The 13256-nt window shown below is 37.1% G+C and overlaps 1 protein-coding gene across 42 annotated transcripts in view; it reads left to right on the plus strand.

The window, feature by feature from the left end:
• The window catches only part of PTPRD (protein tyrosine phosphatase receptor type D), a 1959121-nt gene that overhangs the window by 1908753 nt on the left and 37112 nt on the right, over positions 1-13256 (plus strand). For all 42 annotated transcript variants that reach the window (XM_056521458.1, XM_056521449.1, XM_056521479.1 and 39 more), the window contains 2 exons: positions 4595-4770; positions 11246-11365. In XM_056521458.1, the coding sequence (XP_056377433.1) occupies positions 4595-4770; positions 11246-11365 (296 nt within the window). The remainder of the gene's footprint in view (positions 1-4594; positions 4771-11245; positions 11366-13256) is intronic.

Here is a 13256-nt window from a genome sequence, read left to right on the forward strand (position 1 = left end):
AGTTCCTTCCTATGGGAGAAGTCCCGAGATAAGTAACCATACATCAAGTCTCCACAGAAACAAAAATACACACTTCACCAAGTCCCCAACGTGAAGGCCAGATAATACACTCAGGAATGCCGTTATTGGCCACATACATATGGGGGGGAGATTTATCGAAACCTGTGCAGAGGAAAAGTTTCCCAGTTGCACATAGCAACCAATCAGCTTGCTCATTTTTAACAAGGTCCTTGTAAAATGAAAGAAGCAATCTGATTGGTTGCTATGGGCAACTGGGCAACTTTTCCTTTGCACAGGTTTTGATAAATCTCCCCCTTAGTGCCTGTGTATAATCAACTTGTAAAAAGCATCAAACTCTGTCTCAACCCGTTTCCACCACTAATCATTCTGGTTTCATCAGGAGACACAATTGGGAGCAAACTAAAATGATAAAATGATAGGATTAAAATTTTGCGGACAGAGATGGTATATGGGACATAAAAAGGGTTCTATAACTTATAATGTGAAGCCGGACATACATAGCTGCAAGCTGGGAAAGTGAAATATGATGCCGATTACATTCCCACTGCTCTCTAAAGTGACTAGCTGAATCACCCCGCCCTTTCTGTGTTACCCAGAAGTTACTCTCTCTGTGTGCCTCTATGAAAAGCTCAATGTGAATTTTATAGAGTTACATAGAGAAAGTGACTTCTGGTGAATTAACTAGTTACTCTGGAGAACCAGCTTTGCATTAGAGAGACAAAACAGCCCAGTAACAAAAAAAAACTAATCGGTGGGGGGTTAACACTGAGACCACAACCGATCAAAACTTTTGACTTGTTAAATGTTTTTTTATGACAAGGACACTTTGAAACGTACTTGTTGTTTCAGTTGAGGATAAGCTGCCCCACATGTGTACATGAGAAGCAGCACTTTCTCTACAAGCAGAAATGCCGAGCCTAAAGTCTATGGTGTTTGCTGTACACTACACACACAGATGAGAAGATCCTGCTCTTCTGTGTCTCTCTACACAGCCTAATCAGCAGTAGCCACAGCTTGGAAGCCATTATCATTTTTTTTTTTTTTTTTTTTTAAGTGAGCAGTTGAAACTATTTCTTAAGCCCTAGGGTGAGATATCTTACAGAGTTTTCTGTCTATGTCTTGTGTGTTCCCAGGCACTTCCCCTCCTATTTCCCTCCTCCCCTCCATATACTTATATTGCTTGTAATTTAACTACAGGACAAACACTGAGCAGACTCAGAACAAAGCTGAGCTGATTTTCATAGCGAAAGGCAGTTTAGCAAGGGGTGGGGGTGAGATAGAAGACGTTTGATAACAGAAGAAAGTTTTTTTTTTTTTTTTCTAACCACATAAAATATCTAATAACATATATTTAAAATAATTTTTTTATTCATTAGTACTATTTATCTATGCAAAGAAAATTGCCTCTGTTTTAAAATATTAATCCTTCCAGTAATTATCAGCTGCTGTATGCTCCAGAGGAGGTTGCGTAGTTCTTTCCAGATCGCAGTGCTGTCTGATTCTTATCTTTTTATTTCTAACCATGAAAAAAATCTGTAACCCTATTCATCCCTATATACCAATGTCACTCCATTTTCTAATATACAATAATGTCATCTATTGTGAATGCGGTTGGGTTAAAGCAGGGGTCAATGCTAGTTCAGTATAATCTAGGCTATAATCATTATGTCTGTTCGCTGTACAGTCCCTGACATTCCCTATCCAGCCCCGTTACACCGCGTGCCTACTAAATGGCTTTTAAAGTTTATACAAATAATGTGCTGAGCTATCATATTGCCTGCTCTTTAAAATGTGTGTTATTAGTTTTCACATAAACCTGCACCAACCATAGCACGTCTTTACGGTAAATGCAAAAATGATTTATTTCAAGTCTTTTATTGCTTATAGTTTGAAAGCTCCATCATATTTTCTGCCTATATATCAGCTATGGACCAAGTCGACCAAGGTCGTCTGCTCATTATTCTTCTAATCTGTACAATTCCTTGCCAGAATAATGTTTGATATATCTCTACTGCTGTTTAAATCAAAAGCATCTTAGTTTGACTTGGGTTTCTCTTGATTGTTTGCATGATAGCTTTCTGTAAGTGATTGACTGCTAATCACTGTATCTGTGATACCGGGATGAAAAATGAATATTCCTTTTACTCCTGAATTATGCATATTGCAAATCTAAGGCAATATATGAGGCTGGTGATGTTCCTGCCTACAACACTAGCTAATCCATCTTTAAAGGAGATCATTCCTGGTACAGAGGCTCTGCTTTTCTTTACATGGGAAGGGAGTGTTGTGATGTTACTGCATCAGACCATTTTATAGCCAGGCCGCAGTTCAAATGTCATCGCGATATTGCCTCTTTTTATTAATTGCTTTCTAAAATAGAAGCAGTGTTATCATTTAGTTTATTACTGCAGCAATTAAAAGATTAGTTTTATAATAGACAATTTCATTTGTCTGCTTAAGATTTTTTTTTTTTTACTTACATCTTTGCCAGCTATATTATCTTGTGATCAAGTTTCCACTACGTTTAAGGTCAAATTCACGAACTGAAATACCAAATTCAGTACAACTAAAAGTAATAATGCATGTAAAATAAGAATTTAGGTTCCACTGCCATTTGCAGTACTGTTGGTATCCATGAAAGGAGAATAGCCCAGAAATACAGTGTGCAGAATAAAAAAAAAACACAAAAAGGCAGATTTATAACAAATAATGTAGAGAACATGCCCATAGCAACCAATCCCATTTTAGATCTCATTTCTCAGAATGAAAGCTGCAATGTAATTGATGACTATAAATAACTAGTACATTTTCATAAATCTCCCTCAGTACTGCTCTAGTAGAATAAAAAATTCATAATTCCCATTGTTTGTGACTTAGTTCTGTATTTTCAATGATAATAAGGCACCTGATGAGTGCACGCACATGCAATGTCTAAGCCTGACCTAATAAAAGTTATGATAAAACTATGTCCAGGGAAGTGAGCTCTCCCCAGTTTAGATTATACACAGAATAGTGACTTTACTGAAGAGCAGGGTGAGAGCTATGGACACATGTAACATGGAAATAATTCAACTCTGAAACAGCAGGAATTGTATGGCAATATTGTACAGTATATGTGTGTTCTGGTAGTCTTACCATAACGAAGTGTATTATTTGGTAAATATTATTTACTAAAAATCTTAAAGAACCAACATTGCTCCAGCCAGTAGTGGAAGAATCATCGTGTCTGCTAAAAGGTGAATTTTCAGCCCGTGGCATTTTGAAGCTCATGTAACAAGATGCTCCAGTCTAGCACTGCAGGCAGAGAAATCAAAGTATAATAATATTGATAAACTGCACTGCTAGCTGGCACCCTCTGGCAACAAAAACATTCAATTCCATTTCTTTAGTAATTCAAAACATTTTCAGCATTGCCAGTAAAGTGTCTTCCTATGCACGGAATATTTCCACGAATAATCAGCTTGAGAATAACTGTTGTTTACGTCTTGAGAGTTTCCTTTAACGTTCTATTGATTAAGGGATAAGTATATTGTTTACATCTACAATAACTCACATGGTGATCTTTATTACAAACCAATTATACCTTATATATAGACAAAAATCATTAACCTGCTATTGATTATATAACACGTGGCTACATAGGCAATCTGTGGGTTTGTTTGGAAACAACTGATTTAAAGTTGTAAAACCCCATTCCAGCAAATCATCATTTACTTTATTTTTATATAAAACACAGCAAACAATGCTGGGTATGAAATCTATATATTTGCCCTTATATCTGACCATATTTTTAAGATGAGCTGTGGTGTTGAAGGACTCCAGAATGTGTTAATATTCTGCGCTGTAAAAGGTGTGATGCAGTTATAATAGATAATCTACTAGTGAATGCACTGTATCTTTTCTATAGATAAGCAATGTAAATTATTATTTTAATAACCTGTAAAGAAAAGTCAGAAACACATTCTTAGCTTGGTTTACACAGTGTATGAACATAACATTTATGTTTGTAAATATTCCTTATGCATGCAACTATCATGCCAATAAACTTCTATTAGACCTATGTAAGTATACAGTATATGTTCTTCAGCAATGGCAGAGATATAAGAATGCCATGCATACTGTACATCTTGGCCATAATGCATCTGATGCACCCTGTGATCTTGTCAAGTGTACAACATGGTGTAAACCTAGCTTTATTTGCCTTGTATTTAATGTACATTATTTCAGAAAGAATTCCTTACTGTGAAGAACATAGATCTAAATAGGCAGGATTATTTTCATATCTGCCACTTTATTATATAGCTTTTTATATGTTTTTGGTTGGCTGACTGAGCCCAATATCTGGTATCTTATTTGGCAAATGAACCAGCATTTCTATTTCCATCCCAATTAAAGCATAGTAGTGCATTATATTATATATTCCATTATAGTTATATTATAATATTGTAAGGAAATCTTTTCCAACTCATAATACCCAATCATAGCTTCCAATTCCTTTTAAAAGCTATTACGGTAGTTTTAACTGCTAGTTTACTGATTATTACAATCAGTCCTGTCCATTCTTATTTTCCAGGCATACCAGGAAGTGACTATATCAACTCCAATTACATTGATGGTTACAGAAAACAAAATGCTTACATAGCAACACAAGGACCTCTTCCAGAAACCTTTGGAGATTTTTGGAGAATGATGTGGGAACAACGTAGCGCTACTGTTGTAATGATGACAAAACTGGAAGAGAGATCAAGGGTAAATATGTATACTGTTGTACATTACATGTCATTTATATGAAGATTTTGGCTTAGAATTGACCCATAAATAAAAAAAAAACTGTGTGACTGGACCCTGTGGTGTCTAAAGGTTACCATAAGTATCACATAAAGATGGATGGATTTCTTCAAGCCAATTGAAAAGGGTTCCAGTGCTCTGGCTAAGATTCCCAAGGTATAATATCACTACTATTCATAACTATAGATTTAAACAATTAATATTTTTAAAATTGTAGATACAATTTTATTAGACAAACATTTTAGCTTTACTGTAAGACATAATATTTTTACAGTTTTTATTGATAGTGTACTGCAACATATACAGCAACATGAGATTGAATAAAAAAAAGTAATTACTTATTTGGCTTATTTTTAAGTGGACAAAATAAAATAAAACTTAGGAATATATTAACCACATCAATCACTGGTCAGACATGTGAACTTCTTCCTATACAATGTCCTTTTGTCATTATTCTGATATTTCCAGTTTTCTATTACATGTATATACTGTTTTCTTGCACCGAGCACATATGTTTCTTCCTGAAAGGAATTCTCCAGCCACTTTTTTTTTCTACACAACAACTCACCTACCAATCCCCTGCCACTACTGTTCTAATGCTTACCAGGACCCTGTGAATACCCCATCTCTGTGCAAGAGGATCAGTATAGTGAATACTAACTTTTTTATCTTAGCTTATTTTTTATTTTTATTTTTTTTATAAATTGGACAGACAACCCCTTTAAAAATGACTGTAATTTGTACGGCTCCACATAGTATGTAATGCTCTGAATAGTATGTACAAAATGTTACCATATACATGCAAAGTGAGGAACCAGCAACCGTGACATCAGTATGCTTGTGAAGGCTTGTGAGTACCGCCCTTGCACCAAGCTGTTGTTTTGTATAAATAGAAAAAAAAGCATAACGGGTAAACGCAGGAATGGATTAGCTTGTGGTAAGTATAATTTTAATCACTGTCCCGGCACTGTAAGCCTGTACCAACAGGTTAGTGTGGGTGACAATCATGACAGATTTCATTTTAGGGATTACAATTTTTTATCTAAATATGTTACTTTCAATGTATTCACATACTCCTATGTGCAAATACATTATCCTTAGTGTCACTCTGACATAGACTGCTGTTAGGGTTACACTTACGGTGCCCTAACAGCAACTTCGCTTAACAGATAGTTATTTTGTTCCTTTCTAAACTGCCATGGCTATCTGCACCACTTTTCCCCAGTGTCCAATGGAGATAACTGTAAACCCAGTGAGCTTATGGAGCATGGAGTCCACTTTAATCGTGCCTCTGTGGCAATCAAAGAGTTAAATGGCAGTGATCACAAGTTTCTTAGATCTTGGCTTTATCCAGGAGGCTTCCTAAGCACTGGAGCTGTAAGCGATGGTGCAGGAGCCTTGAGGGAGCTGCAAATCTCCCTTCACTGCTGTGGTGTTAAAAGACCCATACTGTCTTTTGTCAGAGAGCACTTGGTAAGGATTAAAAAATAACTAAACATTTTTAACAACTTTGCCTTACACCTTTTTGTGTATTTAGATGTCTAGCTGTAACTCCCACTTGCTGATCTGTACAAATACAGTAGCTCCATCTCATGTGATACTTACATTTAGGTTGATTAGTCTTTAATTTGGGACCTGCATAAATGAGTAGAAAGCAGATATATATGGCTTCTTGGTTCTCTGCTGTCTGTGCATTACATGGATGTCTATGGGAACTGTGTAATGTTTGATAATTCTGCCAGGGAATTAAACACTTGCTGCCAGGTCCCACTACAGAGCACAGCTGATCGCTGAGGGTTCAGGCTGCAAGAACCTTCTAACAAAAACACATTGGGGGAGAGTTATCAAAACCTGTCCAGAGGAAAAGTTGCTGAGTTGCCCATATCAACCAATCAGATTGCTTCTTTCATTTTTGAAAAGGCCGCTGAGAAATGAAAGAAGTTATCTGATTGGTTGCTATGGGCATCTCAGCAACGTTTCCTCTGGACAGGTTTTGATAAATCTCTCCCATTGTTCAAAGTGGACAACCCTTTTATTCATTCCTATCTAGCTTTGGCCCTACTTAAAAGAAAGGTATTTTCCACTTTAGCTGTGAACAAGTATTAAATGTCCGACACATTCAAAGAAATTGATAACGTGCTATCTGATCAACTTGGACAAAGTCTGAGTTTAGCAATAAAGGTAGAATGGAGCAATACAAATACATATTCTTGCAATTCACTTAAATGTTAGCAATTACACTTGGTGATGACACCATTATTAACAAGAAACATAATAATACCACTTGACATTTTTTTTTAGCTTTTCTACATTGCAAATGGAACATATTTTTTGCCATGAAAAAAATGACTTAAATGTTGATATGACATGCTGACAGTGTTCAAGTGGAAGAATTATATATATTTGCAGTCATCGCCTGGCCAAGCTTTTAGTTGTCTTAAGATGCCACTCAGCTCATTTTTGTCCGTACCTGCTTTTTTCATCTTAAATTATGGTTAGTCATGTAATAATAACAATAATAATGTCATCTCCATAAGATGGGAAAATACTAATTTCACTGTCATAAATTGTCTTCTAAAGAAGGCACTGGAGCAGACGTGGCATGCTGCCTGCGGCCTTTAAAAAATATTACCCTAGACAAAAAGGTGTTTATCCACTCCCAGTATGATCGATTTTATTCTGTTCCATTTGCCAGAAAATGTCGCTATTTTCTGAAAGCTTTCAGCATTCAAGGTTTACTTTATGAATGAAGTGTTGAGAGTCTTTTCATCAAACTCTTAAACAAAAAAGCAATTACATAGGAAACCCAACAAGTGCAGTAATGGTTTTCTATCACCCGATGAATTATTTGTTAGTACCGATACATTGATCGACTTCCATGTCATTGTAACTGTTAATTGAAAGCTTACAGTTGCCTTGGAAATACAGGAAAACATGTAATTTGAAAAACAAAAAGTTCCATTGCATCCATTTCAGACGAATGTATTGCTTATGCAGAATTTCAGTATTTGCAAAGTTGTTCTACAAATGCAGTTCAGGTTTCTATTCATTTGGTTTAAGTATGTTGACATTTATTTCCAGATTCTATAATATTCACTGAAATGTGCATTGTTTGGGCATGTGGGAGGTCACCCACACAGTTTGGGCATTATGACTACCGCCAAGAAGATTAAAAATGAAACTAAAACTGCACTGTAAACAAGGGTTTATCTCAGCCAATTTTATTTCACTACTGTTAATGTAACGTATTTTTCGCCCTATAGGACGCACCGGCGTATAAGACGCACCCAATTTATAGGTGCAAAATCAAAAAAAATAAAGATTCTGAACCCAACTGTGGTCTTCAACCTGCGGACCTCCAGATGTTGCAAAACTACAACTCCCAGCATGTCCGGACAGCCGTTGGCTGTCCGGGCATGCTGGGAGTTGTAGTTTTACAACATCTGGAGGTCCGCAGGTTGAAGACCACTGGATAGTAGTCAATACTCACGTGTCCCCGCCGCTCCGGACCCGTCATTGCTGCCCTGGATGTCGCTCCATCGCTGTTGCCGCGTCCCCACGGTGTCCCCGACTCTCCGGACGTCTTCTTCCCACGCTCTCCGTCGCCGTCATCACGTCGCTACGCACACCGCTCCTATTGGATGACGGGACGGCGTGCGCGACGATGTGATGACGTCGAGGGAGAGCGCCGGCCAAGCAGGGGATCCCAGCACGGAGCCGACACCAAGGTCCTGTAAGCTGTTCGGGACTGCCGCGATTTCACCGCGGCGGTCCCGAAAAGCCCGACTGAGCAGCTGGGTTAGTGTCACTTTCCCTTCAGATGCGGCGGTCAGCTTTGATCGCCGCGTCTGAGAGGTTAGATCGGTGATGTCCTGTATTAACCGCGGGTCCCTTCCGTTGATGGCCGCAGGTATTCGCCATATAAGAAGTGAAGTTGAAGGATATCAGGCATAGTAATGCTTGAGTGAATAATAAATCTATTAGGCTTTCACAAGGTACAGCAATGTTACGAGCTATTATGATATTGCAGTGCTCATAGTCAGTGTCGGAATGGAATGGAGTACCTTAAGCCCGCTCAGGGCTGGCCTTAGGTTAGATAGCATACTGTGTAAGACTCTCTATTCTTCTCTTCCCTACACTTTAGTATTCAAATTAGCTTTTTTTTTGTAATTTGTATACAGTTTTCCTGCATATTTATATATATGTACACACACACACACACAATATATGCATATATATGCACATGACTACATTCCCTCACATTACCATTTCCCTTTCAGCTTATTCACATAGAATGCAATATAAACTAAATATCTACAACATTGCAATGCAAATAAGTGCACTTGTGGACCCTAGCGCCACCAGAATTAAGTACATCATCTTCCTCTAATCTCCACAGATGTCTCAGAAAGGAGCATTTCATAGAACAATCCATTTTTTTTTCACAACCCAGTTGCCCCTTGGTTGACCGCTGTTATGTGTGAATGAATTGGTGAATGGTTCAGCAAATCCTGTTTTTTCTTGCAGTGTTTTATTCATTTTTCATTATTTATTAATAGACATGTGTAAAAAATGCATGTCCCTAGCTTTTACATGGCATGTAATAAACTTTTGAACTATCCATCCTAAATTACCTGAATTTATGACAGCTAAACATATAAATGGCCCTTGACTGACCTTACTGTAACTCTTAGGATTTTTATGAATGTTACATTACTGCCTCTAGATATATACCGTATAGTCACTGGTTGTATTGTAAAGTGGCTAAAATTATCAAGATTACTTGTAAGTATTGGGAACTCTTTTAACAGTCTGACACTGAAAAACTGATGGAATTGCTGGAAAGTTCCAGGGAGGCATTGTTACATGTAGTCATCCAGCAGATTAATGGGGTACTCCAGTGGAAAACTTTTTTTTTAAATCAACTAGTGCCAGAAAGTTAAACAGATTTGTAAATTACTTCTATTAAAAAATCTTAATCCTTCCAGTACTTATTAGCTGCTGAATACTACAGAGGAAATGGTTTTCTTTTTGGAACACAGAGCTCTTCGCTGACATCACGAGCACAGTGCTCTCTGCTGACACCTCTGTCCATTTTAAGAACTGTCCAGAGTGGAAAAAAATCCCCATAGCAAACATATGCTGCTCTGGACAGTTACTAAAATGGACAGAGATATCAGCAGAGAGCACTGTGCTTGTGATGTCAGCAGAGAGCGCTGTGTTCCAAAAATAAATGAATTTCTGTCACCAGTTGATTTAAAAAAAAAAAAAATTTCACTGGAGTACCCCTTTAAGTCTTTAGCCATTAAGACTCCAGACAGAGATAACACTGTCACATACATTCATGTGAGAATGCTTTCTGGCCAATTTTTCTTTTTTTTTTTATTGAAGTCCATATGACTGTCTGTCTGCAGAATCATCTGGAACATTTATAGATAGGAAGAATGTGATTTTAAGTAATCAGTTGTGTTCTAATGCCTATTTTATTGTTGGTATCTATGCTTTTAAGAGAAGGTGGGTTAAAGATATAACACTGCATACCAGTTAAACATATGCCAAAAGAGACTGTCTTAGCATATGTTTGACTAATGGTAGGGTAAGGATATTGATGGACATTTATCAACAGGTTTAGTCAGGTTTTATTTACTATAATGGTCGCAAAATTGTCGCAACTGCGACTACGTGTGTTTTCGTGTGACAATTTGCATGAAGAACAAGAAAAGCAAGAAAATTCAAACTTGCTTATGTAGTAAATTTTTCTAAATGGATTTGCTTTAGTCGGGTATTTATCAACTGCGACAGTCACAACAAGGTAAAAAAAAGTTACAACAAGGTAAAAAATTTACAAAATTTGCTCCAGCTCAAACATGGAGCAGAAAAAGCTACTACCAAAGTAAAAAAGGAAAAATTGCTTAAGTGAAAGAAAATTATCAACAGGCTGAAACCAGTTGATAAATAAGTCACACATAAGCAAAAAATAAAGTAAGGAAAAAATTACTAAAAAAAAAGAATACATAAGCAAACATTGATAAATGTCCCTCATTGTATTTGTCGGGAATTTCCTGGCATAAATGATCGAGTGATTGTTGGTCCTCTGTCTGCCTCCTTCATTGTTGAGAACACATGCCCTTTTTACAAGGTAAGATGTGCTGCCAACAATCGATGACTTTTGCGGTTGCATAAATAATGCAGTCAGCTAACAAACAAGGATTTGCTGATCCTTTTCTGACAATAATGAAATTAACAACTGCAGTTACAGACCATATACTCTTTTAGGTCTCCTTATTTTGCTATAACTACTGTATATTCACACTTTATCTTACACACATTGCACAGCACCAAGGAAGTTATTGTGCTACATAAATAAAAATATTGCTGTGCCGAAAAAAATAATTCTATGTATTTACATTACTAATACACTGCTAATTTCTTTTAGATTAAATGTGACCAGTACTGGCCAAGCAGAGGTACAGAAACATATGGCCTTATTCAAGTTACTCTGCTCGACACAGTAGAACTTGCCACTTACTGTGTTCGGACATTTGCTCTTTACAAGGTAAGCCTGCTCTTTCTGTTTCACTGTGCTGTAATGTATTGACACCTTTACATTTGTATAGAATCCTTTATATGGACTATTGACTAGTCAGTTATAAGAGGTCATTACAGAAATCCTGATTTTTACAGAACTATAGCTGGTGGTGGTGGCATATATTTAAGATATAGCCCTGGTTTCAATTATTCTTATGGCATTAATAATATTATACATTGTGCATAGGCGTCTTTCACTCTTTTAATCATTTATATTTCTTTCACATATTATATTAAGTAAATAATATAACTTACCTATCAGTGGCAGGTTTAAATTAAACATAGACCCTGACCTCTTCTCCAACATACCCCTTTTCCCCCACCACCATGCCATGTCTATAGTCAACAGCATCATTCTGTGATATCAGGTTTAATTTTAGTTAAACAATATGTTCTTGTGTTTGCATGAATAAACTGACCCTAGCACCCTATGTAAACTTTAAGCACCAGGGCTCAAGAGACTCAAGTAAATCTCTGTAAGAATTATACAGTATGTAAGGAGGCAGAGCATACTACCATTTTTAACATTTTGCAATGCATGTGTAGCTCTCAGACCAAACAATAAAAAGTTTTCAGACTCCAGACTTCTACTTCCCTTCCTTGCTTCAAGGTGCCTTTTTTAGCTTTATGAGCCATCAAATAAAGGGTCCTAATGTACACACTACGTCCTTATACTGGATCAGGCAGGAATCTGTGTGGCAGGGCCCAACCCTTAAGGGAAACTGACAGGAGGGTCACCCACACTATCCTGAATATACATGCTTATTGTTCGAGTGACCCCCTTTCTAACAATGTTTCTCTTACCAAAACCCTTCCATCTGCTTCAGAGATATGCAAAAAAAATTATATTTGATTTCCCATTGCTCGTTTAGCAATCTTGACGCCACCATCTCCCTCCCATTCCACCAGCCCCTTCCTCAATATTCACTTCTGCTGCTGAAATGTGTCATAGTCATCGTTAGTGCTGTGGCCTCTGTGCCTGGACAGGATAAAGATGGCAGTGTCAGGATTGCTGGAAAAGCAGTGGGAACACCCCTTTGCTAGTTTCTCAAAATTAGCATGTATGCATTTTGCTGCATATCTCCCCAACTGCTACACGGTAGCTTGTTAGAAAGAGGGTCACCGCTCTATAAATCTGCATATTTACGTTAGTGTGGGTGACCCTCAGTTGGGAGTCAGTTGTCAGGATATTTACTGGATTAATCCAGTAATAATGGCAGAGAGGAAAAAACAGCAGCCAATGGCTGCCCAAATTGGCAATTGTTTTTGTAAAAGTTCATATTCCAGTCTAAATGACAACATACCGTAGTTTAAATAAAATCCTATGATGATGTTGATAATAGATATACCATCTACTTGCTCCTAGATATTAGCAGAAATGTTACAGGCTTCTGTTGGTTCAACAGTAGATTGGATATGGTTGTTAAAGGGGTACTCCGGTGGAAAACATATTTTTTTTTTTTTTTTTTAATCGACTGGAGCCAGAAAGTTAAACAGATTAGTAAATGACTTCTATATAAAAAGCTTAATCCTTCCAGTACTTAGCATACAGCAGCTGACAAGTACTGGAAGGATTAGGATTTTTAAACAGAAGTAATTTACAAATCTGTTTATCTTTCTGGCTAAGTTTATTTTTAAAAAAATGTTTTCCATCGGAGTAACCCTTTAATCCTATGTCTGCCATTCTAATGATGGATACCATAGATACAGCAGCTGTGTATATCAGTGGTTGGAACAGCAGACATGCTATTGTGTTAAACAATTGCCGTTTCTGCCCTTAAATCAACTGTTTCCAATGTTATTATGAAATAGAGGCCATAATATGCACAGCATTGTAAATGTTTTTTTAGATGCTCCTG

The sequence above is a fragment of the Hyla sarda genome, chromosome 1 (genome assembly GCF_029499605.1).
Source record: "Hyla sarda isolate aHylSar1 chromosome 1, aHylSar1.hap1, whole genome shotgun sequence".
Taxonomy (NCBI): domain Eukaryota; kingdom Metazoa; phylum Chordata; class Amphibia; order Anura; family Hylidae; genus Hyla; species Hyla sarda.